General features: G+C 49.7%; 1 protein-coding gene across 12 annotated transcripts in view; it reads left to right on the top strand.

The window, feature by feature from the left end:
• The window catches only part of LOC130541816 (glycoprotein Xg-like), a 31,796-nt gene extending 8,897 nt beyond the window's left edge, over positions 1-22,899 (top strand). The window contains exons 2-12 of one of the 12 annotated variants that reach the window (XM_057315798.1): positions 980-1,021; positions 2,877-2,900; positions 4,456-4,518; positions 7,773-7,835; positions 8,450-8,512; positions 11,122-11,184; positions 13,498-13,545; positions 16,390-16,431; positions 17,585-17,620; positions 19,006-19,122; positions 21,314-22,899. In XM_057315798.1, coding sequence (XP_057171781.1) covers positions 980-1,021; positions 2,877-2,900; positions 4,456-4,518; positions 7,773-7,835; positions 8,450-8,512; positions 11,122-11,184; positions 13,498-13,545; positions 16,390-16,431; positions 17,585-17,620; positions 19,006-19,122; positions 21,314-21,330 — 578 coding nt within the window. In that variant the 3' untranslated portion in view covers positions 21,331-22,899. The other 11 variants (XM_057315796.1, XM_057315809.1, XM_057315815.1 and 8 more) reach the window with 11 other exon arrangements.
• The last annotated feature ends 606 nt before the right edge of the window (positions 22,900-23,505 follow it).

The raw sequence follows: 23,505 nt of genomic DNA, 5'->3' as shown, positions 1-23,505 counted from the left end.
TGCAGGGCAAGGACTCGGTCAGAGATCAGGGAAGGCTTTGTTGTCAGGCGCAGTGTGCAAAGCCAAAGTAGCAGTTTGCAAAACGAAAGTAACACCAGGCTGGCTTGCTCGGCAGGGGGAGGCTGGGGCCCGGGGTTAAATAGGGGAAAAGAGCCATGGTTGGGCAGAAACACGTCCCCAACGGTGGCTTGGGGAGCAGAGGGACAAGCAGGGTGCAGCTCGCTATTCCTGCTGTCAGCTTGAGGCCGTGGCCGCCGCTTGGCACAGTAAGTTGCAAAGCTCTTTGTGCAAATCTCGTTGCCTTCTGTGTGGGCTCTGCCGACTGGTTTTGTGCCCACTCAGCCCGATTAAAAATATTAGTTTCTCTCGCTGGACGTGAGGGGACTTATCTCGTCTCTTGGTGCTGCTGTCTGATGATTGGGGTGTTTCGTTCTCTTGAGTAAACGGGCACCTTTGAAACAGCTCACACTCCTCCGGGAAGACCTCCAGGTGTGCTCACACAAGAGGAGCAATTGCACGCTGCCTCGTTTTTGGTCCCCTAGGCGGGGTGCTCATGCATCTGACCCCTGAAAAAGCTGGGAACCAGGGCTTGGGGGTTCACTGGCACACGCCCAGCTCCCAGCGGTGCTTGCAGGATGCGTGGATGCTTGGCGTTTTGGAAACATGCCCGTGTTCTGCTCGGGAGCTAGAAGGAGTTGAGATCCTAGGGGGATTCCTTCCTCCTTTGAGACAGCGATACGGTATAACTTCCTGTAAGATGCGTCTTGGGTGAGGGGCACTGGCTGCTGGGAAAGACGAGATACTTGTTTAACAAACACAGGGGGAGGTCGAGACACTCCGACCCTGCGCTGAGCTCTTGCGGTGGGCCGACCTTTGCGCCTGGCTTAGCACGGGCAGACGGGGCAGAGGGGAGCAGCCAGGAGCCAGGACCCCTGACGCCTCCTGTCCGTGCCACTGACGCCCTCTGTGCCCCCCACAGGTCAGCGTGACTTCGACTTGGCGGATGCTCTTGATGACCCCGGTGAGTGACCTTATTTCGTGGGCTCTTTGCTTCTGTACCGGCTTGGTGGTTGCTTGGGGGTCTGGGGTGCCTCCCTCCCGGCGGGTTCTCCATCCACATCCATGAATGGGGCTGCTCGCTTTCCCTGGAAACAGGGCGTGGGATTGGAGAGACCCCCACGCCCTCTCTGCAGCAGCCTTGAGCCCAGCTTGACGTTCGTGCTGCCAAAAACCTGAATATTCAGCTCCTGGACCTCACAGGAGGGTCTGGGTTCAGGTCTAGCTGGGAGGAAGGGGTGTGGTGGGCGGCACGCACACAGGGCCGGATGGAGGGTCTTCTTTGGAAAGAAAGACAAACGCATTTCTGCTCTGAGCAAGACCGTCAGCGGGTTCTGGATGCAGCAGCAATCAGCAGTCACTCAATGCAGACAGACAAGGGGCAGAAGCAATGAAGACGGGGTGGGAGACCCCTACCCTACAAAGGACAGACACCCTGATACAAAAGCACCTGTCCTGATTTTCCCCGTGCACGGAGGCTTTTGCGGATATGAACCACAGCAGAGCGGATAGGGGATGACGGTCCGTGCAGTTGGAGAAGCTAATGGTGGACGCACGTCGACGTGGAAACTCCGTTTCCCCCGTCAGGCTGCAGTGGGGGTCCTCAGGCTTCACGGTCCCCGCTTTGCACAGCTGCAAGGTCAGGGTAGCCCCAGGGCAGATGGTTGTGGCCCGCCGTCGAGGCCATGGGGCGGCATCCTCCGAAAGTCAGTCTGAGCGGTGGGCACGAGGGGATGGGATGCACGGGGAAGGGCCACAAGGCTGGGGGAGGGGGTGAGGCCGTAGCTCGTTGGAAACAGCACTGGCAGAGGACCCAGCCGTTCCCGTCCCAGGGAGATGCACAAGACAAGGACGCGCGAGGACCCAAACATCCACGTGTGCATGCACGTGGACAGAGGGCTCCTCACAGTAGCCACAAGATGCACGGACACGGTCCATGCACGGAAGGAATCTGACTCAGCCCTGGAAAGGGAGGAGCGCTGACACCTGTCACCCTGTGGATGGACCGTGAGGACACGTGATGCTAACTGCGGAAAGGGAGTCCAAGCATGTGGTCTCCTCTGCTTGGAGGACCCCGGGCTTTGTGCACCGAGGCCGTCCCATCCATGCTCCCTCAGCCTTGTCCATCCTCCCTCCGCTGAGCTCCTGTTGCTCCCGTCTGCCCTCCCAGACCCCACACCCAGGCTCTCCCAGACTGTGCTCAGCACCCTGAGCTCTGTCCCCTTGATGTCCACGCCCTCGAGCAATCGCTTGGGGGGCCGTGTGCGTCCCCGTTACACACCCCCCCCAGCATCTGTGGAAAGTCAGCGTTTGTTGAATGAATAAACACATACGTGAACTATACAGAAAGAAGCAGCATGGTGGGAGCAGGGAGTGTCTCTGTATGCTCGTCTTTTCCTCTCCTACCTCTTCCCACCGGACACACGGCCCCCTTCCTGGTACACTTGGCACCAGGCACGCGCCCACCTGCCCTGGATGCTCTCGGCTAGGTCAACCTTTGTGCAAAGTATCTCTTCCTCGCCTCTGGAAAGGCTTTGCTCTAACTTACGTGCTCATGAGCCCAGGGGACCACCTCACCGAATTTCCCCCAACCCACCCCAACCCTGCACAGCAGCCGGGGAAGACTGGTAGGTATGCATTCCAAGCATGTTTTCTTTCTTTTCTTTCCCCCCTAAATACACGACGGGATGCGTGTTCGAAATACGCTCTACGCAGTGCCTTGATATTTTCACGTTTTGTAAGGCTGTTCACGGTTCTTTCTGTGAGCCGGGGACAAGTCTTTGATGCTGATCGGATTTCTTGTCTCTCTTTGTGCGCAGAACCCACCAAGAAGCCAAGCTCAGGTGAGTGTGAACGCACGGTGTCCACGGGCATCCCAATGAGGACGGCCCGCCAGCAGGAGCGGCAGGGTAAATAATGCCAAATGGAAGAGTGCTCCGGGAGTCGATGTGGAGAGTGCTCCCCACAGGAAGAAAGGAATGTGTGGTAACCGGTATCGATGGGGATGGGTGATAACTGGATTCAGAAAGGGGGAGAAATACCCAATCGCCACCATGTATGCCTGAAACGAATGTCATCCTCTATGCCAATGATACCTCAGTAATACAGGCATAATTTTTATCACATGTGTATTATAATATAATATATAATTATATCGCACATATGTAGGTCACATGCAATACGCATTCTTAAATTGTATATAAAATAAATAACATATACACCATGTAATAAAATATAATATAGGATTATATATATTATGTAGCACAAATATAGCACACATACCATAAGTTATACACGGCACGCACATTATTAAATTATATATAAGGGGCGCCTGGGAGCCTCCGTCGGTTAAGCATCCGACTCTTGGTTTTGGCTCAGGTCATGATCTCAGGGTTGTGAGGTCGAGCCCAGCGTCTGGGTCCACACTCAGTGCAGAGTCGGCTTGAGATTCTTTCTCCCTTCCGCTCCCTCCCCCTCCGCTCCTCCCCTGCTCGCTCTCTCTCTGTCTAAAATAAATAAGCAAGTAAAATCTTTCCAAACATAAAAAAACTGTATATAAATAAATAATATGTTTATATACCATATAATGAAATATATAATTATATACATTATGTAGTATATAATATAGCCATATGATATACATGTAAAATAAATAATATATAATAAAATATAATCTGTAATTTTATATAATTTAGCATATATATTATATAGCATATATACTATATAAATAAATAATATATTTATATTATATGGTATATAATTATATAGTATATGGTACATGTATAACACACATAATATATATTACATGTAGTATATACATTATTAAATTATGTATAAAATAAATAATATATTTCATATATTTTATAACAATAAAATTTATACTTGTATATAATAACATATATGATAGTATGATACATATTATATATAAATAAATAGTATAGTTAAAATGAAAGAAAGAGAGAGATAACCAACAGCCAAGAGAAGAATATGTTTAGTAAGAAAGCACTGACATCAATTTAAAAATACACCAGGAGAATTTTTCTGCCTTTTTTCTTTTTAGTTGCACGCTGGACATCTTAATTAAGCTGGCACCTGCCAGCAACCTGGGGTCATAGCACCCTCTTGCAGGAAAGCGAGCTTCTAGGAACAGGTTGTGTGTCTGTGTGTCTGTGTGTGTGTGTGTGTGTGCACGCCCACCTGTGGGTTTTTTTCTCTAAATTGTAGTTTTGAGATTTTACGTCTATGGACTCAGTCGTGCCCAGGGGGTCGATGGTCATCTGTACCACCGCGAGCAGCCCATGTGAATGAGATAGAAAATCTATAGTCCTTGTTTCCTAGGCTGCTTGAGACAGAAGGCTATTTCTCTCCACTGAAAATGCAATGTCACTTTCCCCGCAGATATCTACCCAAAGCCGAAACCCCCGTACCGCCCCCAGCCCGGGATGTCGGACGACAGTGGAAGTAAGAATTCTCCGCCTTTGGGTTCCTTTCCAACCTGGTTTCCTGAAGCCCACTTTGTCTTTATTGGGGGGAGGGGGCTGTCATCGGGCTGCTTTTGAAATAAGGAGCAGCTCCCTCTGCTGGAAACTGAGTCACGGTCCTAAGCAGGGGGAGCCAGAAGTTTGAACCGACATCACTCACTTTATTTCCCGTTGCTCTGAGCCCTGGAAGATACCACGTGCTCAGGGGGTATTGTACGTTCTTGGGATGGATTTTTAATTAGGCTGAGGACAAGTTCCTTGCCCGCTCGTTTGCAGAGTTCCAGATCACGTCCCGTTCAAAAAGCCCACCTGCATGCCCTGTGCGTTGCAAGTCATTTACCCTCTGGGTCTCCTTGGCTTCAAAAACCTGGCAGACGCGGTTCCCATAGATTTCTTTAAAAACATAAATAAATAAAATAAAAGGAAACATTGTCAATAAAGTCCTTAGCAATCCAACAGTGCCCAAAACCTTAAACCTGCACAGAATTTGAATGAATCGTGATCCTTGTTTTATGTCCCTTTGTTGTCTCTGTTCAAGGAGAGCCTTCTGTATTTTAGGTGATTTCATGTTGAATTCAAGAAATGGCACTTGGCGATAGGATACGTCTACCTGTGAGCTCCCTTCCTATCTCCCTGTCTCCCCATCGGGGTTCAACATGATTCTGAATTTTCTATACATTAGTTCCCTCACTTTGCGTCATTTGGATTTCCCGTGTATATTGTAATGTATACATTACATTGCAATAGACGTATTACATATAGATACAACATATTTCTATCTGTATATGTTGCAATATATACATTACATTGTAATATACATATTATATACAGATATAACATATCTCTATGTGCATATGTTGCAATATATACACTACATTGCAATATACATATTGCATACAGATACAATATATCTCTATCTGTATATGTTGCAATATATACATTACATTGCAACATACTTGTTACATATAGATACAATATAATATTTGTATTACATTGCAATATATATTGCATTCTCTTTTATACCTATTACATATAGATAGAATATATTTATATATATCCATTATATTGCAACATATATATTACATTCTCTTTATCCGTTCATCTACCAATGGACACTTGGGGTGCTTCTATCTGTTGATTGTTATGAATAATGCTTAGTGAACGTGGGGGTGCAGATATCTTTTCAAGAGAGTAATTTTGTTTCCTTTAGATAAACAGCCGGTAGTGGAATTACTGGATCACAGGGTATTTCTGCTTTTAATATGTTGAGGAACCTCCCTACTGTTTCGCACAGTGGCTGCACCAGCTTGCATTCCCACCAAGAGGGTTCCTTTTCTCCACATCCTCACCAACATCTGTTGTTTCTTGTGTTTTTCATGATAGCCAACAGGTGCAAGATGATATGTCACCATGACAATATATTCTTTAGTTTTTATTATGTTTGAGCTTTCTAGCTCGGAAGTAGACCTTCATGAAGCCCAGGATGATTTAGGGATGAGGACAGCCTGTTACTTCTACAGGGGTGGACACATTCTTGACCAGGGGTCTAGACAAGAAAGCCCAGACACAGAGCCCAGGGAGGGTGGAAGGCTGAGGCGTGACCAGGGGTAGGGTGGCAGCTCAGGGACCAAATTACGTCTCGGTACCTGAGAGAGGTCGGAGCCAGCAAACAGTGGGAAGGGAGCACGTCCCGTAAGCAGGGCCAGGGCGAGTGGCTGTTCTCGTGGATAATAGCTAATTCACTCTCAACCTCGTGCAATATTTAAAAATAAAGTCGAGGTGGATTACAAGCCTTAATGTGCAAAGGAACACTTTGCAAGTGTTGGAAAAATAGAGGGACATGTCTCATGAGCTCAGGGTAGAAAGAATCCTCTTCGTTGAGATACAAAACACCACCTAAGTGTCCATCAGTGGGGTGGTTGTGAGAGGCGGGCCACAGAGCCGTGGGTATGAACGCAGAGTCCACGTGCATCACAATGAGGACGGCTCACGGCACAGTTAATAACATCTCATTGTGTGTTGGAAGACTGCTCAGAGGGCAGATCTGAGAAGTTCTCCCTACAAGAAAAAAATAATATTTTGTAGCTGGTATCTATGATGATGGATATTAATTAGATTCTGAAATATGGAGAAATACCCAGTCATCAGGCTGTACACCTGAAACTCATATAATCTTATATGTCAATTATACCTCATGATTTATACCACATATGTATTATAATTATAGAGCACGTATGTAGGTCACATGCAATATACATTCTTAAATTATATATGAAATACTAACATATTTATACACCACATAATAAAAGACAATATAGAATTATATACAATAGACAAGATATATAATACGGCATATATAATATACATGTAAAGCAAATAACATTTAAACAGTAAGATATGATATGTAATTATTTATAATGTAGCATATGTAATATAGTATGTACCATATATACTATATATAAAATAAATGATATATTTATATTAAATGGTATATAATTATATATCATAGAGTACATATATTATACACATGTAATATATATGTATCATCTACATTATTAAATTATATATAAAATAGATAATATATTTATATAACATAAAATTTAACATGTTATATATAATATAGCATATGTAATACGTATCATGTATGATATTTGATATATTATTTGATATTATATCATATGATGTGATATTATTTGATATTATATGATATGTGATGTGATATTATTTGGTATCATATCATATGATATGATATATATACGTAAATAATATAGTTAAAATAAAAGAAAGGGAGAGAGACAGAACCAACAACCAGAAGAAGAAATGTTTAGTAAGAAAGTATTGACATCAATGTAAAAATACACCAGGAGAATTCTTTGCCTTTTTTTTTTTTAGTTGCACGCTGGACATCTTAATTAAGCTGGCACCTGCCAGCAACCTGGGGTCCTAGCACCCTCTTGCAGGAAAGCGAGCTTCTAGGAACAGGTTGTGTGTCTGTGTGTGTGTGTGTGTGTGTGTGTGTGTGTGCACGCCCACCTGTGGGTTTTTTTCTCTAAATTGTAGTTTTGAGATTTTACGTCTATGGACTCAGTCGTGTCCAGGGGGTCGATGGTCATCTGTACCACCGCGAGCAGCCCAGTGTGAATGAGATAGAAAATCTATAGTCCTTGTTTCCTAGGCTGCTTGAGACAGAAGGCTATTTCTCTCCGCTGAAAATGCAATGTCATTTCCCCGCAGATATCTACCCAAAGCCGAAACCCCCGTACCGCCCCCAGCCCGGGATGTCGGACGACAGTGGAAGTAAGAATTCTCCGCCTTTGGGTTCCTTTCCAACCTGGTTTCCTGAAGCCCACTTTGTCTTTATTGGGGGGAGGGGGCTGTCATCGGGCTGCTTTTGAAATAAGGAGCAGCTCCCTCTGCTGGAAACTGAGTCACGGTCCTAAGCAGGGGGAGCCAGAAGGTTGAACTGACATGGCTCACTTTATTTCCCGTTGCTCTGAGCGCTGGAAGATACCACGTGCTCAGGGGGTATTGTACGTTCTTGGGATGGATTTTTAATTAGGCTGAGGACAAGTTCCTTGCCCGCTCGTTTGCAGGGTTCCCAATCACGTCCCGTTCAAAAAGCCCACCTGCGTGCCCTGTGCATCGCAAGTCATGTACCCTCTGGGTCTCCTTGGCTTCAAAAACCTGGCAGACGCTGTTCCCATAGATTCTTTAAAACAAAACAAAACAAAAAAGAGAAGGAAAAGAAAACATTGTCAGTAACGTCCTTCTCAATCCAACAGCCTGAAAACCCTAAACCTGGTAGAGCCCCGTGAGGCTGGGCTAAGTCTGTGCTTGCTTCGTTTTGGGGGCTGGCCCGTGGCCGAAAGCCGCCGTGACTTTCCTAAAGTCCCCCTGCTATTTTCCGACAGGTATCTACCCCAGGCCGAGGCCACCCCCTCGCCCGCAGCCCGGTGGTTCAGACAGCGGGGGAGGTAAGCCCATTACGACGGGATTCAGAAGCGTGGGGGATGGATCCACCGTTCACAGTGACCCTCTCGAAATTCAGTCCTCGATGGTGAAATGACAGTGGTTTTCGAAAGCCCAGAGGCTGTTTTACGAGGCACGCACGCCAATGTCAGGGTTGGAGGACCCAGCCCTAAATCCCTCCATTGGGGTGCACACCCTCAGCTCCGTTTCCTGCAGTGCTCTCTCTACACAGCCCCCTGTGCCCTCCCCAAAATCCCTCACCTTGACATTCAGTGTCCTCCAAAATGTTAATGAGGGGTCCTGACTGACGCTGGTCACGGCTCAGAGATGTTTCCAGAGACGCTCCTTGAAGCAAAATTAATGAGAAATCATGAGCTCTCCAGAGCGTCGAGACTCAGCCTCTTGAAGATGCCGCCATGTCTTCGACGGCTGACCCTTACTGCATGGCAGGACAGGTTTCGGAAACTCCTTTTCCGGGCGTCCCTGCGGCTCTGGGCAGGCGTCTGTGACAGAGCAATTTTTGCTGAAAGAAATCAGGTCACTGACTGATTTTGCATTTTGCAGTTTTACGCAGATGGATTTTGCTGACGATGCTTAGGGCGTCTTAAGCCCCTGTACATGCATCTTTGGGGCCATGTTTTGGCTCTTGGGGAGGCAGCATGCAGGCTTCGGGCATCTGGGAGCAGAGAGCAAGGGGACGCCTTCTCTGGGGTTTTCTGTTGCGTGCACATCTCCCAACGGTGAGGTTGGCTGCCTGTGTCTGCATGGCATTGACGACTGGCCAGCTCCGACGTGAGGGCTGGGGTCTCTGCTAGGACCTAGCTCCCTGTGGGTGCAGGAGGCAGCTGGAGGTGGGCAGCCTGTGGCTTGTGGCCAGGGCAGTAGACAATACACACAGCTTTCCTATCTGGGACGCGATCAGTGCCCACGGGTGATACTACTGTTTCCCGACACCCCCTTAGCATCCCGGCATCCCAATGCAACTCACATCCTGCACCCAGGCTCTGCAGACAGGTGGGCCCCCCGCCTCTCAAGGCCCCCAGGTTTATTCTGATTGCAAACACAAAGGTCCCCCCAAGACCCCAGGGGGCAGCTCAGAACCCCTCAGCAGGCTTCATATATCAGCATCCCCAGAAAACGGTCGGGACATTTGGTGCCTAGGAGAATGTTAACAAAGGCAATCACTGAACCCCAAAGTGAGCGGTGGGGACCCAAGTGCACAGTAAATTTCATTCTATTTTGAGCAAAACAGAAAAGGAAAAGAAAAACCCACAAAACCCAGCTCTGGGAGTAAGCAAGTTTATTCAGAAGAGGGCAGGGAAATTTTGGAAGGCATGCATCACCATATTCTAGGTTCCCACACGGGAACGTGCTTGGTGTATCCGTTTGCTAACACCACCGAGCAGTTAACTCGCTTTGGATGCTCTTGCCCGAAAATAGCACCGGATCCCACAGGGTACGGGCTCCGTCCGAGGACACCGTCCCCAGTTGAGACAAGAGTTGCAAAGGCAGGTGGTCCCCTGAGCTTCTGAACATCTGGCTATAGAGATCGGAGGTTCCCAGGACCCTCTCCCTGGGCTCCGTTAATTTTCTAGAGGGGCGGACAGATGCGGGGAAATACGGGGGCCAGTTTTTCGTACAGGATGTGATAAAGGATACGCACGAGCTATTGGGGGAACAGGTACGTGGGGTGAGGTCTGGAGGGGTCCCAAGTGCAGAAGCACGTGTTCCCGGGGAGCGGCGTTGTGTCCCCCTCCGGCATATGGATGTGTTCACCAACCTCGAACCTCACTGGACCCCGTCCTTTTGGGTTTCAGGCAGGCTTCAATTACATAAACATGACTGATTAAATCATGGGTCATCCCGGGGATTAACTCAACCTGTGGAGCCTTCCCCGTCCCCTGAAGTCAGGGGACGGGATTGCAATTTATGACCAGGTCATCACAATCACGGGGGGCTTGGTTTCCCTGGCAACCAGCATCCGTCTTTTGGGGCTTCCTTTAAGTCAGCTCAGGTGTGTTTCTCAACCTTATGACTTGGGAAATTCCAAGAGTTTCAGTAGTTTGAGCTTGAGGAATCCCAAAGTGTTTATGGGAGTGTATACTGAGTGCCAAGGCTGGTTCTGGGCAGGGGGGTGCAGCAGTGACCACGCATACGGTGTCCCCCCCGCACTATGGAACTAAAGGATGGGTCAGTGTGGGGCCTTTGGGGTCCCACCCAGGGTGGAGGTGGTCTTAGCACAGGGGCTGAGGCAGGAAGGGAAGGGAAGCTTGCATTCAGTGCAGAGGACACGTGCAAAGGTCCTGGGGCCTGGGGGTCTGAGAGAGGGTGGATCACTGTCTTCCTGTGCATTCTGCAGTTTCCATCAGCTCTCAGATCATAAGGGGCCCGTCCCAGCATGTGCCTTCCCTGGGCTGCCGGGTCCCCCGTACGCTCTCCCCGCAGGAAGGATGGTGTCCCACCTGCACAGCAATGGGAACACCTGTGGTTTGGTCCCGGTGTCCTGGCATCCTGGAAGGGGTCTGTCGTGCCCTCCATAAGCTACCCACGGGCTGGGGCTTATGGAGCGCCGTCTGCATAGGGTCTGAAGGAGGGTCTCTGCTCCACCCCTCAGGTTACTTCGGCAACACCGACCGGGATGACGGCCGCTACCCGCCCAGACCCAAGCCGCCCGCAGGTAAGCCCGTGGCTTCTCTCACTCTGCTGGCGAGGTGTCGGGGAGGCCTGGGTGCAGAGTCGGCCCCGAGCGTAAGATACGGTGCACGGGCCGTCCGCGTCCCATGCCGCAATGCAGGCCGTGCTCTGTGCACCTGTCCCCCCTGGGGGTTTGAGTCGTGGGCGACACTGGCCACGGGGCAGATTGCACGTACAAGGGGTGGTTGTGCCTGTGCACACGTGTGTGCATGTGTGTGTCTGTGTGCACCTGTGTGTGCAGTTCCTTTATAGCTCTGCTCACACCTGTACACGTGCCTTTCTCACGACACTTCTGTACGTGTTGGTATCCCGCAAGGCTTCATGTGTGTATGGCTTTACGGACATGCAGCCCTGCACGCATCTGTACGTTCACGTGTGGATCCCTTTACAGACCTTTACATGTGCACCTGTGTGTACGCGTGTCTCTGGACAACTTCACGTATGCGTATATCCCTTATAGAGAGATGTATATATTTATATATCTTTATATTATGTATGGATCCCTTTACAGACATTTACACATGCGCCTGTACGGACGCAGGTCTCTGTCTAGCTTCACTTATGCCTATGTCCCTTATACACATTTATATAAACATCTTTATATGCATACGTCTCCATAGATCTTTACTTAGGTATTTATACCTTTTATATGGATGTACATATTTATATGTGTTTATACTTATGCACAGATCCCTTTACAGACATTTACATACGCACCTGTCTCTGTACACAGGTCTCTGGACATCGTTACTTATGCATATGTCCCTTATACACATTTATATAATCATCTTTATATGCATACGTCTCCATAGATCTTTACTTAGGTATTCATCCCTTTTATATGGATATACATATTTATATATCTTTATATTTATGTATGGATCCCTTTATACTCATTTACATATGCACCTGTATATACATAAGTCTCCATATTTATTTATGTATATATCCCTTTATATACGTCTGTACTTATTTACATGTCTCTGTTTACATATAACCTTTTATAAGTATGAATCTCTGTATCTCTTCGTTCGTCTGTGTGTGTATATATGTGTGTATATATATATTTCTCGACATAGGAATTACATACCATTATGTACACATATATGTTTATATATAGTGTATATAAATATTTATATGTGTATTTCGATGGACCTTTATATTTCTATATTTTTATATGCATACACACCTCTGAATATGTATATATGTCTCCATTTGCATGTTTATACATATACGTTCATGATACTGCACATCCATATACCTTTATATATGTAGAGATGTATCTTTATATATGCATATATACATTTATATATGCACATTGAGACAGCGTTATATGTGTGCATACATTTTGAGTATACATATCATTATATATGCATCTCTACATATTTATATGTGTAGATATATCTTTATGTATATACTTATATATATATCTATGCTTTTATATGCACATGTGTCTTTATATATGTACTTTTACAGATCTATATGTACCTTTATTTGTGCATATGTGTGTATATACCTTTGCATAGAGATATAAGTTTACTCACACACACACACGTATATATAAAGCTTTTATGTGATGCTCTCTCTATCACTGCAACGGGAACACCTGCAGAGAATTTTCCTATGGACGCAAAAGCATGGCGGTAGGGGACAGAGCTCTAGACAGTCCTGGGCTCCAGGGTGCAGGGCGTGAGGCTTTAGTCATGTAGGCGAGGTTTCTCCCCTGTTTCATCGTCCAATGTGTTTCGGAAGAGGTAAGGCCTCCGCCCCGATACTTTGCCAAGGGGCACATGGGTCTCCTGGGCAGGCAGGGTACAGGTGCACCTTCTTTCTGCGATGTTCAGCACCGTGAGCAAACAGCTTTGTCTTCAAGGTTGTGACGGTCACCATCGGCCAACGGTCACCATGCCTGGCCCCTGATAAAGAACGTTCATGATGGGGTTTGCTTTCCTAGTCGTCTCGTCTCGTAAAGGTGCTTCTGTATGAAGGTGTCCAGTTCCGCTCAGAGGTCTCTGCAGGAGGAGGATGCCCCTGCGTCACGGGGAGCTCTCAGGGTCCCTGTGTGCTCTCTGAAGTCACCGAGCTTTCCATAGGGGGTCTGTCTTGGCGTGAGTGTTCCTACCAGAAAGTTGTGGCATTAGGGGGGCAGCCTTGGATGTGCCCTGGTGGCCCCCGCTCTTTGCCAGCACGTGGGGCTTTCTTTGGGGTGAGTCCTGGGCATGGCTTTGTGCCGTCGCCAGGAACCCCGCACTTCCCAGAAGAGCATCCCTGACATGGACCTTCTCTCTTGCAGCAGGTGGTGGCAGTTACTACCCCAGCCATGACGGGTCCGGAAACACGCACGGTACGCCCAGCACCTGGACCCCGGTGGGCAGTGGGGTGGGGGTCGTCTTTGCAGGGGCTCCCCCTTGCATCCCTATAACAGCCTCCTCCTGGGGTCTTGGGTGTTGGCACTCTGTCTGCTGGCGTCCGGGGTTCCGAGCCTTCTCTGCACTGCCCGTCTGGCTTGGCCACGTCCTGCCGTCCACGGTCCTGGTGTCCAGGTAGCAGGAAACAGACAGGCAGGTAGCCACAGTCTCCAGGGGGAGACCATCCAACACATCGGGCACTTTTTCTTACGCGGCTGACCTAGTGCCAACAGAAAACGCTTCGGGGTGTCAGATTCCGCCAAGAACGGATAGAAATGTCCACTGGTGATTCGAGGGGTTCTTGTCTACACTGAGCTGTTCGTAAATGGATCAGCGGATCTTGAAGCCCTCAGACGCTCTCTGCTTCCGCAAGGGAAGACTGAGAACAAAACGTCATCACTGGGAACACAAAATGCTACGGGTTGATTTTTTTTTTTTTCTTTGGATTGAGATACAATTGACTTGTAACATTGTATTCATTCCGGTGTGCGACACAGTGATTCAACGTTTATTATATGTCGCAAAGGAATCACGGCTCTAAGTCTGGGAAGTGTCCATCAACATACGTAGTTATAAACTTTATTTTTTTGTGTCCGTTGGCACACACAGTTACAAATTTTATTTTTTGTGCCCATCACCACGCACAATTTTTTTTGTACATTGGCACATGTAGTTATAAATTTTATTTTTAAAATTTTTTCAAAGATTTTATTTACTTATTTGACAGAGAGAGAGCAAGCACAAGCAGGGAGAGCAGCAGAGGGAGAGGGAGAGGGAGAAGCCGAGCCCCTACACGGGGCTCGATCCCAGGACCCCAGGATCATGACCTGAGCTGAAGGCAGACGCTTCACCGACGGAGCCACCCAGGCAGCCCACACATTTTGTTTTTTTATTGTAAATTGAGAACCTTAAAGATTATCCCTTAGCAACTTTTAAATATAGGCTACAGGATTGCTAACTACGGACCCCATGCTCTACGTGATGTCCCAGGACTTATCCTGTAACGTCTCGTTTCTATCTTTGACTCCCCTTCTCCCATCAATAGATTTATGGATTGATTTCAAAGCATTATTTTTCTTCTCTGTTTGCCACCTGTTAAGGGTTTTCTGCATCATACGTGAATTGAGTGATTTATCTTCTGGTTGAAACGGATATTTGTATGGTGCGTGTGCAAGGTCCTTTTGGAGATGTGGTCCCAGTAAGGTCCCTAACCTCTGAAGGGCAAATTATTCTTTTCTATCCTGTTTTCCAACATAAAGGTGAAGCACGGTGCTCAAACAGTCTGCTTTAAGGGACAGATATCTGTCATGCTATAGATGGCCCCATCCCCATAACGCTCCCTCCAAGGTGCACAAATTGCTTATATGGGACAGGTGGCATGTAAAGGGTCCTAGTTGAGAGGGGTCGAACGTCGTAGGGTCAGATGACGCCCCCACATTCCTCCAGGCCAGGGAGGTATCCCGATTCCGAGATGCGTTTACCCCATGCGTGTGTCTCTGAAGGTTCTCCCTCCACGAGGATCCTTTCCAGAGCCTCTTGTTTTATTCTTTGCCGGATTCATAAACGGGAAAGAAATGGCTCATCTAGCAGTGCTCTCGGGAGCCCTAAGGATGCCTACATTTTTTCCCCAGGAAATTAGTCAGGACTCTGATCACAGGCCACCATTTCTTGGAGACCTGTCTCCCTGCTGCGTGCAGAAAAGCAGACTCATTAGGATGATTATTCACCCCACGGGCAAAATGTCTGCAAAACAGCCCGTGCTCTCTGGCGGGGCCGGGGTCAAGCGCAGAGAGCTGCAGGACAAAGCCCGGCTGACGTTCACAGTTTTCCGGGGGGCCACAGTCACCGGCGTGTGAGGCTCTTGGCAAGAGCATCCGGCCCCGTCCATGTGAGGACCCCTGTTTCATGGCACTGAGCTGCACCAGGCTGTGAATCTGCTCTCCGATTAGCACTGAGGATTGGGTTCATGCAACAGGGGACCAGGCCACCCAGCTTCTCCATGCAGGTGGCAGAACGCGTTGGGCACCGTCCCTTCCTCCTGCACAGATGGCACCAGTCCTAACAGATTAGTGACCGCCTCCTAGTGACCTCGTTTTACCTTACTTTTGAACGTTGCTACCTTTAAAGTCCCCACCTCCAAGTGCGGTCCTGTTCTGAGGTCCTGGGGAGCTAGGACTTCAACATATGAATTTTGGGGAGGGGGACATGGCTCAGCCTATAACCCCCATCACCCAGTTGGAAGAGACAGTTGATCAAATGACCCATCAGTGTGCAAACAGCGCCCACAAAAACACTCCCGGTTCCAAATTAACAAAATTAGCATCAAGCGGTTCGTTTGTCATCTCATACCTTGGTTGAGAAATTGGTCTCCAGACATCAGAAGAAGTTACCAGAAATATTTCTGTTCCACCTGCTGGGATGGCTAGAGTCTGTGCCCACGGCCCTCCAGAGGTTGACCTCACAAAAAGCGTGTTTGCACGTGAGCTAAGGCAAGCCCCCGGTCTTTGGGGATGAGCGTGGCATGTGCCCCCGTCGCCATGTGCTCCAGAGGGCGTCAGGGGAAGCTGTGCATTGTGCAGGCTGACGTCAGCAGCCGCTCCCTGTGTGGTCAGAGGCCACCCCGTGGTGACCGTGCCCCTTCCCTTTGCACGGGGAGTGTGGCCTGGAAATCTCCGCAGCCTCACGCAGCATCTCGCTTCGGGTGTGCTGGTTTTCTGAGCGGTGTCCCCGAAACTTCTGGAGGGGTCTCTTCCGTTTCATGTGGTCTTTCTGTCCTGCAGGAGGAGGGCGCTCTAGACCCAACTCTTACGGAAATAATTACGGTAAAGGAATTATTTCTTATGAGCTGTGTGCAGAGAGACTGTCCTTGGGGAGAACTAACACCCCGTCCGGGCGCTGGCGGGAAGCTTGTCCTATTGTCCCCTGCGTGTAAACTAACTGACCCGCTGGGACTAATCTGTGTGCTCAGCGGTCAGCAAAGTTCCTTTGCCTGCGTTACAGCCTTACTTTCTTGCAAGGAAGAAAGTCAGCCCTGCTTACGTTTGATTTCTGTGTGTGTGTGTGTGTGTGTGTGTGTGTGTACAAGCTTGTGTGTGTGCGTTAGTGTTCACCTGTGCGTGTGCGTGTGTGAGTGAGTACAGAAGGGTGCTAATGCCCGTGGGTTTGTATTTCGCCTGTGCACACGTGTCCCTCTGGGGGCGTGCGTCTGTGCACAAGGATCTGCATCTAGACGTCCATGTGTCTCTGTGTGCGCACAGTGCGTGTGCAGGTGGAGGTGTGCACGTGTATATGGGTGTGGCGTGTGCGCGTGCCTGCAGGTCTGTTAGCGTGTATTCTGTGTGGACGTGTGCACGCGCGCATGTGTGGAGGCATGGACATGGGTGGAGGGCACGCATGGGTAGAGAAGCGGGCATGCGCGGCTGTGTGCGCATGGGTGGCGGCCTGGGTATGCACCTGTCCACGAGTGTGTGTGCATGAGTGTGAGTGTGTGCTCGTGGGCATGGGAGGACGCGGGCGCACGTGGGTGGCAGGGCGCGTGTGGCTGGCGGAGTGCGCATGCGTGGCGGTGAGCATATACGCATCCGTTCACGTGTGCACGAGCATGAATGCGAGTGTGTGCTCGTGCGTATGGGTGGCGCGCGTGTACGCACCTGTGCATGTGTGCCCATGCGTGAACGTGGCTGCGTGCACAGGCGTGTCGCACCTGTAAATGTGTGTGTATATCCACTGCGCCTGGAATGAAAGACGCGTTGCCGTGTCCATCCCTTGCCCCCTCGCACTCTCCAGCATTGGATGTAGCGTCCACACCCCCTCCTGAGGCTGGGGGTCCGCCCCGTCCTCCGGGAGAAGGTGAGCTCCCTGCACACGGAGATCCCCGGCCGCAGTGCTTCCAGCTGCACGCCCCGCGTCTCTGCAGCGCCCGGCGGTGGAAACTCTGCTGAATAAACCCATGACCATGTGCCTTCCTCTTTACAGACGGAGACGGATACTCGACCTACGGGAACGCACAGGGTAATGGATCTGAGCCATCCCGTCTTTAATAAAAACACGCTCTTGCGTAGCATTGTGGGAGGGCCCACCTGGGCTTTCATGGAGAAGCAGCTCTTCCATTTGGAAACAAGCTCCCGAGCAGCGCTGTCTACCTCTCCAGGGCGCTCAGCTCCCTGGGAGCTCAGAGAAGGAGGGAGGAGGGTGGGTCTCAGACTGGAGGATGTCTCGTGGTTTTGACCGCGGGGTAGGGCTCTGCACCTGTTCCAGGGCCACGAATGGCTCCCGGGTCTTTGAGCAAGCGCCGGAACGGGAAGCCAAGAAGGAGAACCGGAAGAAGGGTGTGGACATTCTGCCCTAGAGAAGCCCCCTAGAAGTGCACTGCACGCCCCAGAGCAGGTCAGACCAGGCAGGGGTGGAGTCCAGAAGGCCCACGCTGGTCGTGCCCCTCTTAGCAATCCGGCATTCACGTTGAGGATGAATGCACTCCACCCCCCATGCCAGGCTTCTGTGAGTCATAGATACTCCAGGAGAAGGACGCATGGAAGGGCTTTCCAGCCCCTGCGTCCCCATGTGTGTGCAGAGCCTCGGGGTTGCAGCTTGATGGGTGGGTGTGTTGGTGCCCTTAGGACATCCATCCCTTCTGTTCTCCTCTGGGACACAATCCGGGGGCTGCAGGGGCGAAGCCCAAGAAAAAATCAAGGTGGGACACACGTGGTTGCATGGAACGTATGGGGTCCTGCATCCAGACACAGGGACTGATGCCAAACTGGGGTGGGGAGAGGGCAGGCGATGCTTCGGTATCCAAGCCAGGGTCCCATGGGGGTCACGTATCCATCCCAACAACACACCAGCTGCCTGACCCACTCTGATAGGAGACACAGGTGGTTCTCGCCCATGGAAGCGATGGTTTCTTGTTTCTCGGAAGCGTTGATTTTTGTCCCGCAAGGTCCCACGCAGAAAAAGTCAAACCGTTCGCAGTGAGTTCATCTCAAAGGGGCAGGTGTGTGCCTGTGTCCAGAGCTCTGTGGGCAAGCATATCAGAGCATGTGTGCGTGGAATAGTTATTTTTTGCATGGGTTTAAACATTGTGCTTCGAAAAAGGTACAAATCCTTCAAATTCAACATATGCACAAAAAACAAATCGAGTATTTATTTGCAATACTCTGCCTTGAATGTCCTCAATGGGTAAGACGTCACCAATAATCTCAATGTGGGATAGAAGCAGAATCCTTTCCTCTGGCTCCTTGTTCTGATTTGCTCTTTTTTTTATTTATTTATTTATTTTTCCGTGCATTTGAGGGTGGGAAGGGCCCAAGGTGACACTGTGGGATGATTTACAACGAACAGCGTTCTTGCTGGCCATGTGTTTGTTTTCTGAGACCCTCTTTGGTTTCTCGATCCCACAGGTAACACAGTAGCGAAAATTGTGTCTCCCATCGTGTCTGTGCTGGTGGTCACGCTGGTGGGGGCGGCGGCTGGTTATTGCCAACGGAACAGAAGAAGAAACTGTTTCAGGGCAAATGGCAAGTTTCTGGCTCTAAAAATACTTCCTGGAGTCTGTCACTGGGCAGGGTTCTTTCTGGGTACGTCCCCTCGAGCGGCCTTGCCTAAGGAAGTGGTTTTAAGTTGGGTCCTCACGGAGGATGCTTTTCCTTTTTTTTTTTCTCCATATTTTTAAGTAGCTTTGTGACCTGCAAAAGTGTGTGTTCCTGCCAGTAACTCACATAGACTAAAACCTTATCAGCTCAGGGTTGCAATCGGCTGGGCTGATACCATGTCGATGGATCATAAGAGACTCGGAAAGCGTTTGGGTTTGAACCTGCCGTGTTTGTATTCCTCTCCAAAAACAAAAGTATGGAAGGACAGAATCGGAAGGTTTTCTGTTGAATTTGTGCACGGACCTCAGAGAAATGGGTGCGGGGCTGCTGCGGCTTTCTAGTTCAGGATTTTTCCGGGGGGGCGTAGGCTCCTGGGTTTGGAGAATTCGGGTGTGGTTGGCTATTCTTGGGGGCAGAGGTGGTGGGTGCTAGGCAGTGGCCGACCCTGAGGACCTGTCTGCAGGGAGGGTCCGGGCACAGAGAGGGGGGCTCTATTGCACAAGCAAGCTGAGGGTGTGTTGAGGGGTGGTCTACACAGCAAGCACCCACATTGGACTCCATCTGGGTTTTGCAGGGTGCCCACATCTCCTTTGTGGCCCTAAGGACGGAAGCCTGCAGGAAGGGTGTTTTAGGTAGGATTGCAAAATCCCAAAACCTGCCCGGGGCCTCCCTCTGCTGGCAGACGGGCAGTACTGACCAAATCCAGACACCCGGGAGCTCAGGTCTACACCACACCTGCCCCCCGCCCCCGGAAAAGCTTGGTGGGGAACCGAGTCTCTGAAAAACCCCTCCTGTGGCTGGCAGCTCCCATGATCCTTGCAGACGCACCGACCGTGACTTTGGATTCCGCCTTCTGCGTGGATACATGGGCATTTCAGAACCCATCGGTGTAGACCTGAGTTGGGTTTTTTTCTAGTGCCTGCCAGAATTTTGCACCCAAAGCCTCACCTTACCTGACTTTCTTTCTGCAACAGATGGAATCTTTTTTAAAATTTTGTTTTGTTTTAAATGTGGGTCATGGTCTCCCTGTTTATCTGAGACAAAGCCCTTTTTTTGTTTGGTTTGGGTTGGGTTTTCCTGCCTGGAAGCTCTTTTGGTTTTTTGGAGACTTAATAACCCAACTAGTTTTTCAATTATTCTTTTTTTTTTTAAAGATTTTCTTTATTTATTTGAGAGAGAGAGAGTGAGCGTGAGCTGGGGGAGGGGCAGCCAGAGGGAGAAGCAGGCTCCCCGCTGAGCAAGGAGCTCGATGCAGGACTCGATCCCAGGTCCCTGAGATCCTGACCTGATGCTTCACGGAATAAGCCCCGCAGGTGCCCCTCCGTTAGCTATTCTTGAGGGATCACGTCACCGGATCCAGTGGGGACCGCGTTTGCCTGCCCTTCTGCTAAAGCTAGGGCCCTCAGACCTCAAGAGGGCACGCTCTCTCTCACAGCACGAGGGGACCCTCCCAAGGTGGGCAGGGCTCATCCTGGGGCTACCTGGTCTTGTCCGTTGCCAAATCTGCAAACCATCTAACAAGTAGGACCATGTGAACCCATGTAGGGTTTCATCCGAGACCCAGGGTGCGGAGGAGGTGGGGGTGGGGGTCTCAGCATTGCAGCGAGCCTGGCTCCACGCTCACACTGACGCTGCCCGGCTGTGCAGTTGGGTCCGGGAAGTCAGCTGTCTGCTGAAGGACGGCTGACAACGCTATCTTGGGAAGTGGTAGGGGGATGAGTTTGCAGTGCGCAACCTGCGGAACTGGACAGGTGCAACAGCCCCACCTTGAAGCTGCCACACCTTCTTGGGGACACACTTCTGGGGATGGAGCCTGTTACAGGGTGACAGGTGGACTGTTAAAGCATGATGCTTCGGCTTTATTTTGTAAACTGCAAGTCATAAAAGCTCCCGCTTTCGGGGGTGTGAGGGTTAATGAAACCACATCCGTAAAAGGGGGTTTGCACAAGTATCAGCTGCGACCAAAAAGACGTCGTCGGTCAATTCACTGATGATGTTCGAAGCCCTAAAAAAAATGGCAAACCATCAGAAAGGACACTTATGGGTTAAAATCCATCGAGACAGGATTTTTTTTCTTTCGTAGTCAAGACGTGTGGTTCTCCATGTTCCCTTCCAGAACCAGTGCACGTGTGAGGGTTCGAGATTCAGCAGTCGCTGCGGGAGAAGCTCGGTGTGGACCAGAACCCCTTCGGCCGCTCCTGGGACACCTCCTTCCGTTGCTGATGTCCCCCGCCGCCCCGAAGTGTTTTTTCTGTTTGGCACAGATGACCTGTCAACGAAAGCATCCCCCGTCCACTGCATGGGGTGCGTGCATGAGGATAACTGGGCTCCTCCTTGTGTCCTACAAAGATGATTGCTTCATCTGTTGGTTCGATCGTGGATGTGGATAGATGCCGAGTGTGTCTTGGGTTCCCAGCACTACCTCACGGTTTGGGACGTGCACCTGGGTGACCCTTGGGTGTGTCGCCCCAAAGCCCAGTGGGGGTCCCAGGGCATGGGGTCGTGGGCAGGGGTGCTGTCTTCTTTGGGGGTATTGGGAATGCCACTGGGGGTGGGGGGTTTGCAGCAAGCTCTGGGGAGAAGCTTGACCCGGGCTGAGGGTTCATCAGGGAGCCAGTGCCCACCGGTCTGGCGGATACAGGAATTCCTGCCACTCGGGGCCGGCTTTCTCCAGCCCTCCCTCCCCTGTCCCCAACTTGCACACATGGAGGCTGGGTTTTGGGATTGTGCATGCACAGTCGTTCGAATGCAAGCCGTCTTGGGGGTGGGGTGGGAGTGGGGGGAGGCAGCGTGGGGATGCTTTTCCTTTCCCCGTGACATCTTACGGTTTGGGGATTTCTGGGAAACTAGGGCACGGCGATCGCGATGTGTGTCTCTTGACTGTTCTCGTATTAGTTTCCATCTGATGCTCTGTAGGTCTCTGTTCGAGCAATGCCATCCTTTTTCTTAGTTGATGCTTTGTTCTAGACCCGTAGTAGAGAACCTTAAATGCTCACGCATCTGAAATGCATACTACCTATTTGCTTCTATGTTCATATCATTTTCAGGGCAAGGAAAAAGGACCCTTTGGGTTTATTGGTATAGTTTCATTCGACTTAGGTACCTGCTTATAGAACTTTGGCACTTCACCCCAAATATCAGAATAGAGACAATTATTGCCATGTGGGACTCATGAAGAGGACCTGCAGAAGTCCTAAATATGCATGCTTCATGCTCACCGTGATGGATGGAGAGCTCTGTCTCCAAACAGGGGATGCGGAACGCAGAAAGCCCTAGAAAGAGCTCCCCAAATGCAAAAAGGAGGTCGCAGCTGAGACTCCCCATGGGGCGTCTCACGTCAGGGATCCGTGTACGACTTGAGCCATTCCAAGACGGCGGCCGCAGTTCCTGTTGGGACGGAAATGTTCTAGCCATGTCTCAGCTGTTGGCCCTGGGGGACGAAGCCGCGTGGTGGCCGCACGTTTTCTGCGTGTGAGTTTCCGCGTGAGTGTCTTTTGACTCTGGTTAGAAGCGCGTGTGAATGTGTGTGTGCACGTGTGCGTGGACACACGCATTTTCACCTTTGCATACAGACCTGGACACAACAGAAGCATGTATACAGACATACATCCATCTGGTTGTTTTTTTCTTTTTCTGTCACTGTCCTACATCAATTTCCACCATTGCCAATACGTGTAAAAGAGAAAAGAATACCCGGCTTGAGTTGCTGTGTTCTTGGTTTCTGTCGTTTCCACCTAAAACGAGGAGGCATCATGGGATAGGTCTCTGACTGACAAAGCTATCTATGAAGCTTTACGGGCATCGAATAGATTCAGTCCTGAGCGGGCTTGGGTGTCCGTTGGGTGTGGGCTTGCCTCCGGCATGATGTCTGCTCCGTTCCGAGGGTCATGGCAGGTGTTTGGGGAGCACATGGGCACCTGTCGCCTTCCCGAGGAAGATGTGTTGTCATTGGCACCATTTGGAATATGGTGGATGGGGGACACTGAAGTGTAGTTACAGAATTGGGGATGAAAATCACTCAAGTGTGGGACGCCTGGGTGGCTCAGGTGGTTAAGTGTCTGCCTTCGGCTCCGGTCATGATTCCAGGGTCCTGGGATCGAGTCCTGCATCGGGCTCCCTGCTCAGTGGGGAGTCTGCTTCTCCCTCTCCCTCCCCCAGCTTGTGCATTCTCTCTCAAATAAATAAATGAAATCTTAAAGAAAGAAAAAGAAAGAAAGGAAAGAAAGAAAGAAAGAAAGAAAGAAAGGAAGAAAGAAAGAAAACAAAGAGGAAGGAAGAAAGAAAGAAAAGAAAGAAAACAAAGGGAAA

Source organism: Ursus arctos, chromosome Y (assembly GCF_023065955.2).
Source record: "Ursus arctos isolate Adak ecotype North America chromosome Y, UrsArc2.0, whole genome shotgun sequence".
Lineage (NCBI taxonomy): Eukaryota > Metazoa > Chordata > Mammalia > Carnivora > Ursidae > Ursus > Ursus arctos.
The sequence above is the reverse complement of the archived record's forward strand: the minus strand, read 5'-3'. Positions and strand labels throughout refer to the sequence as shown.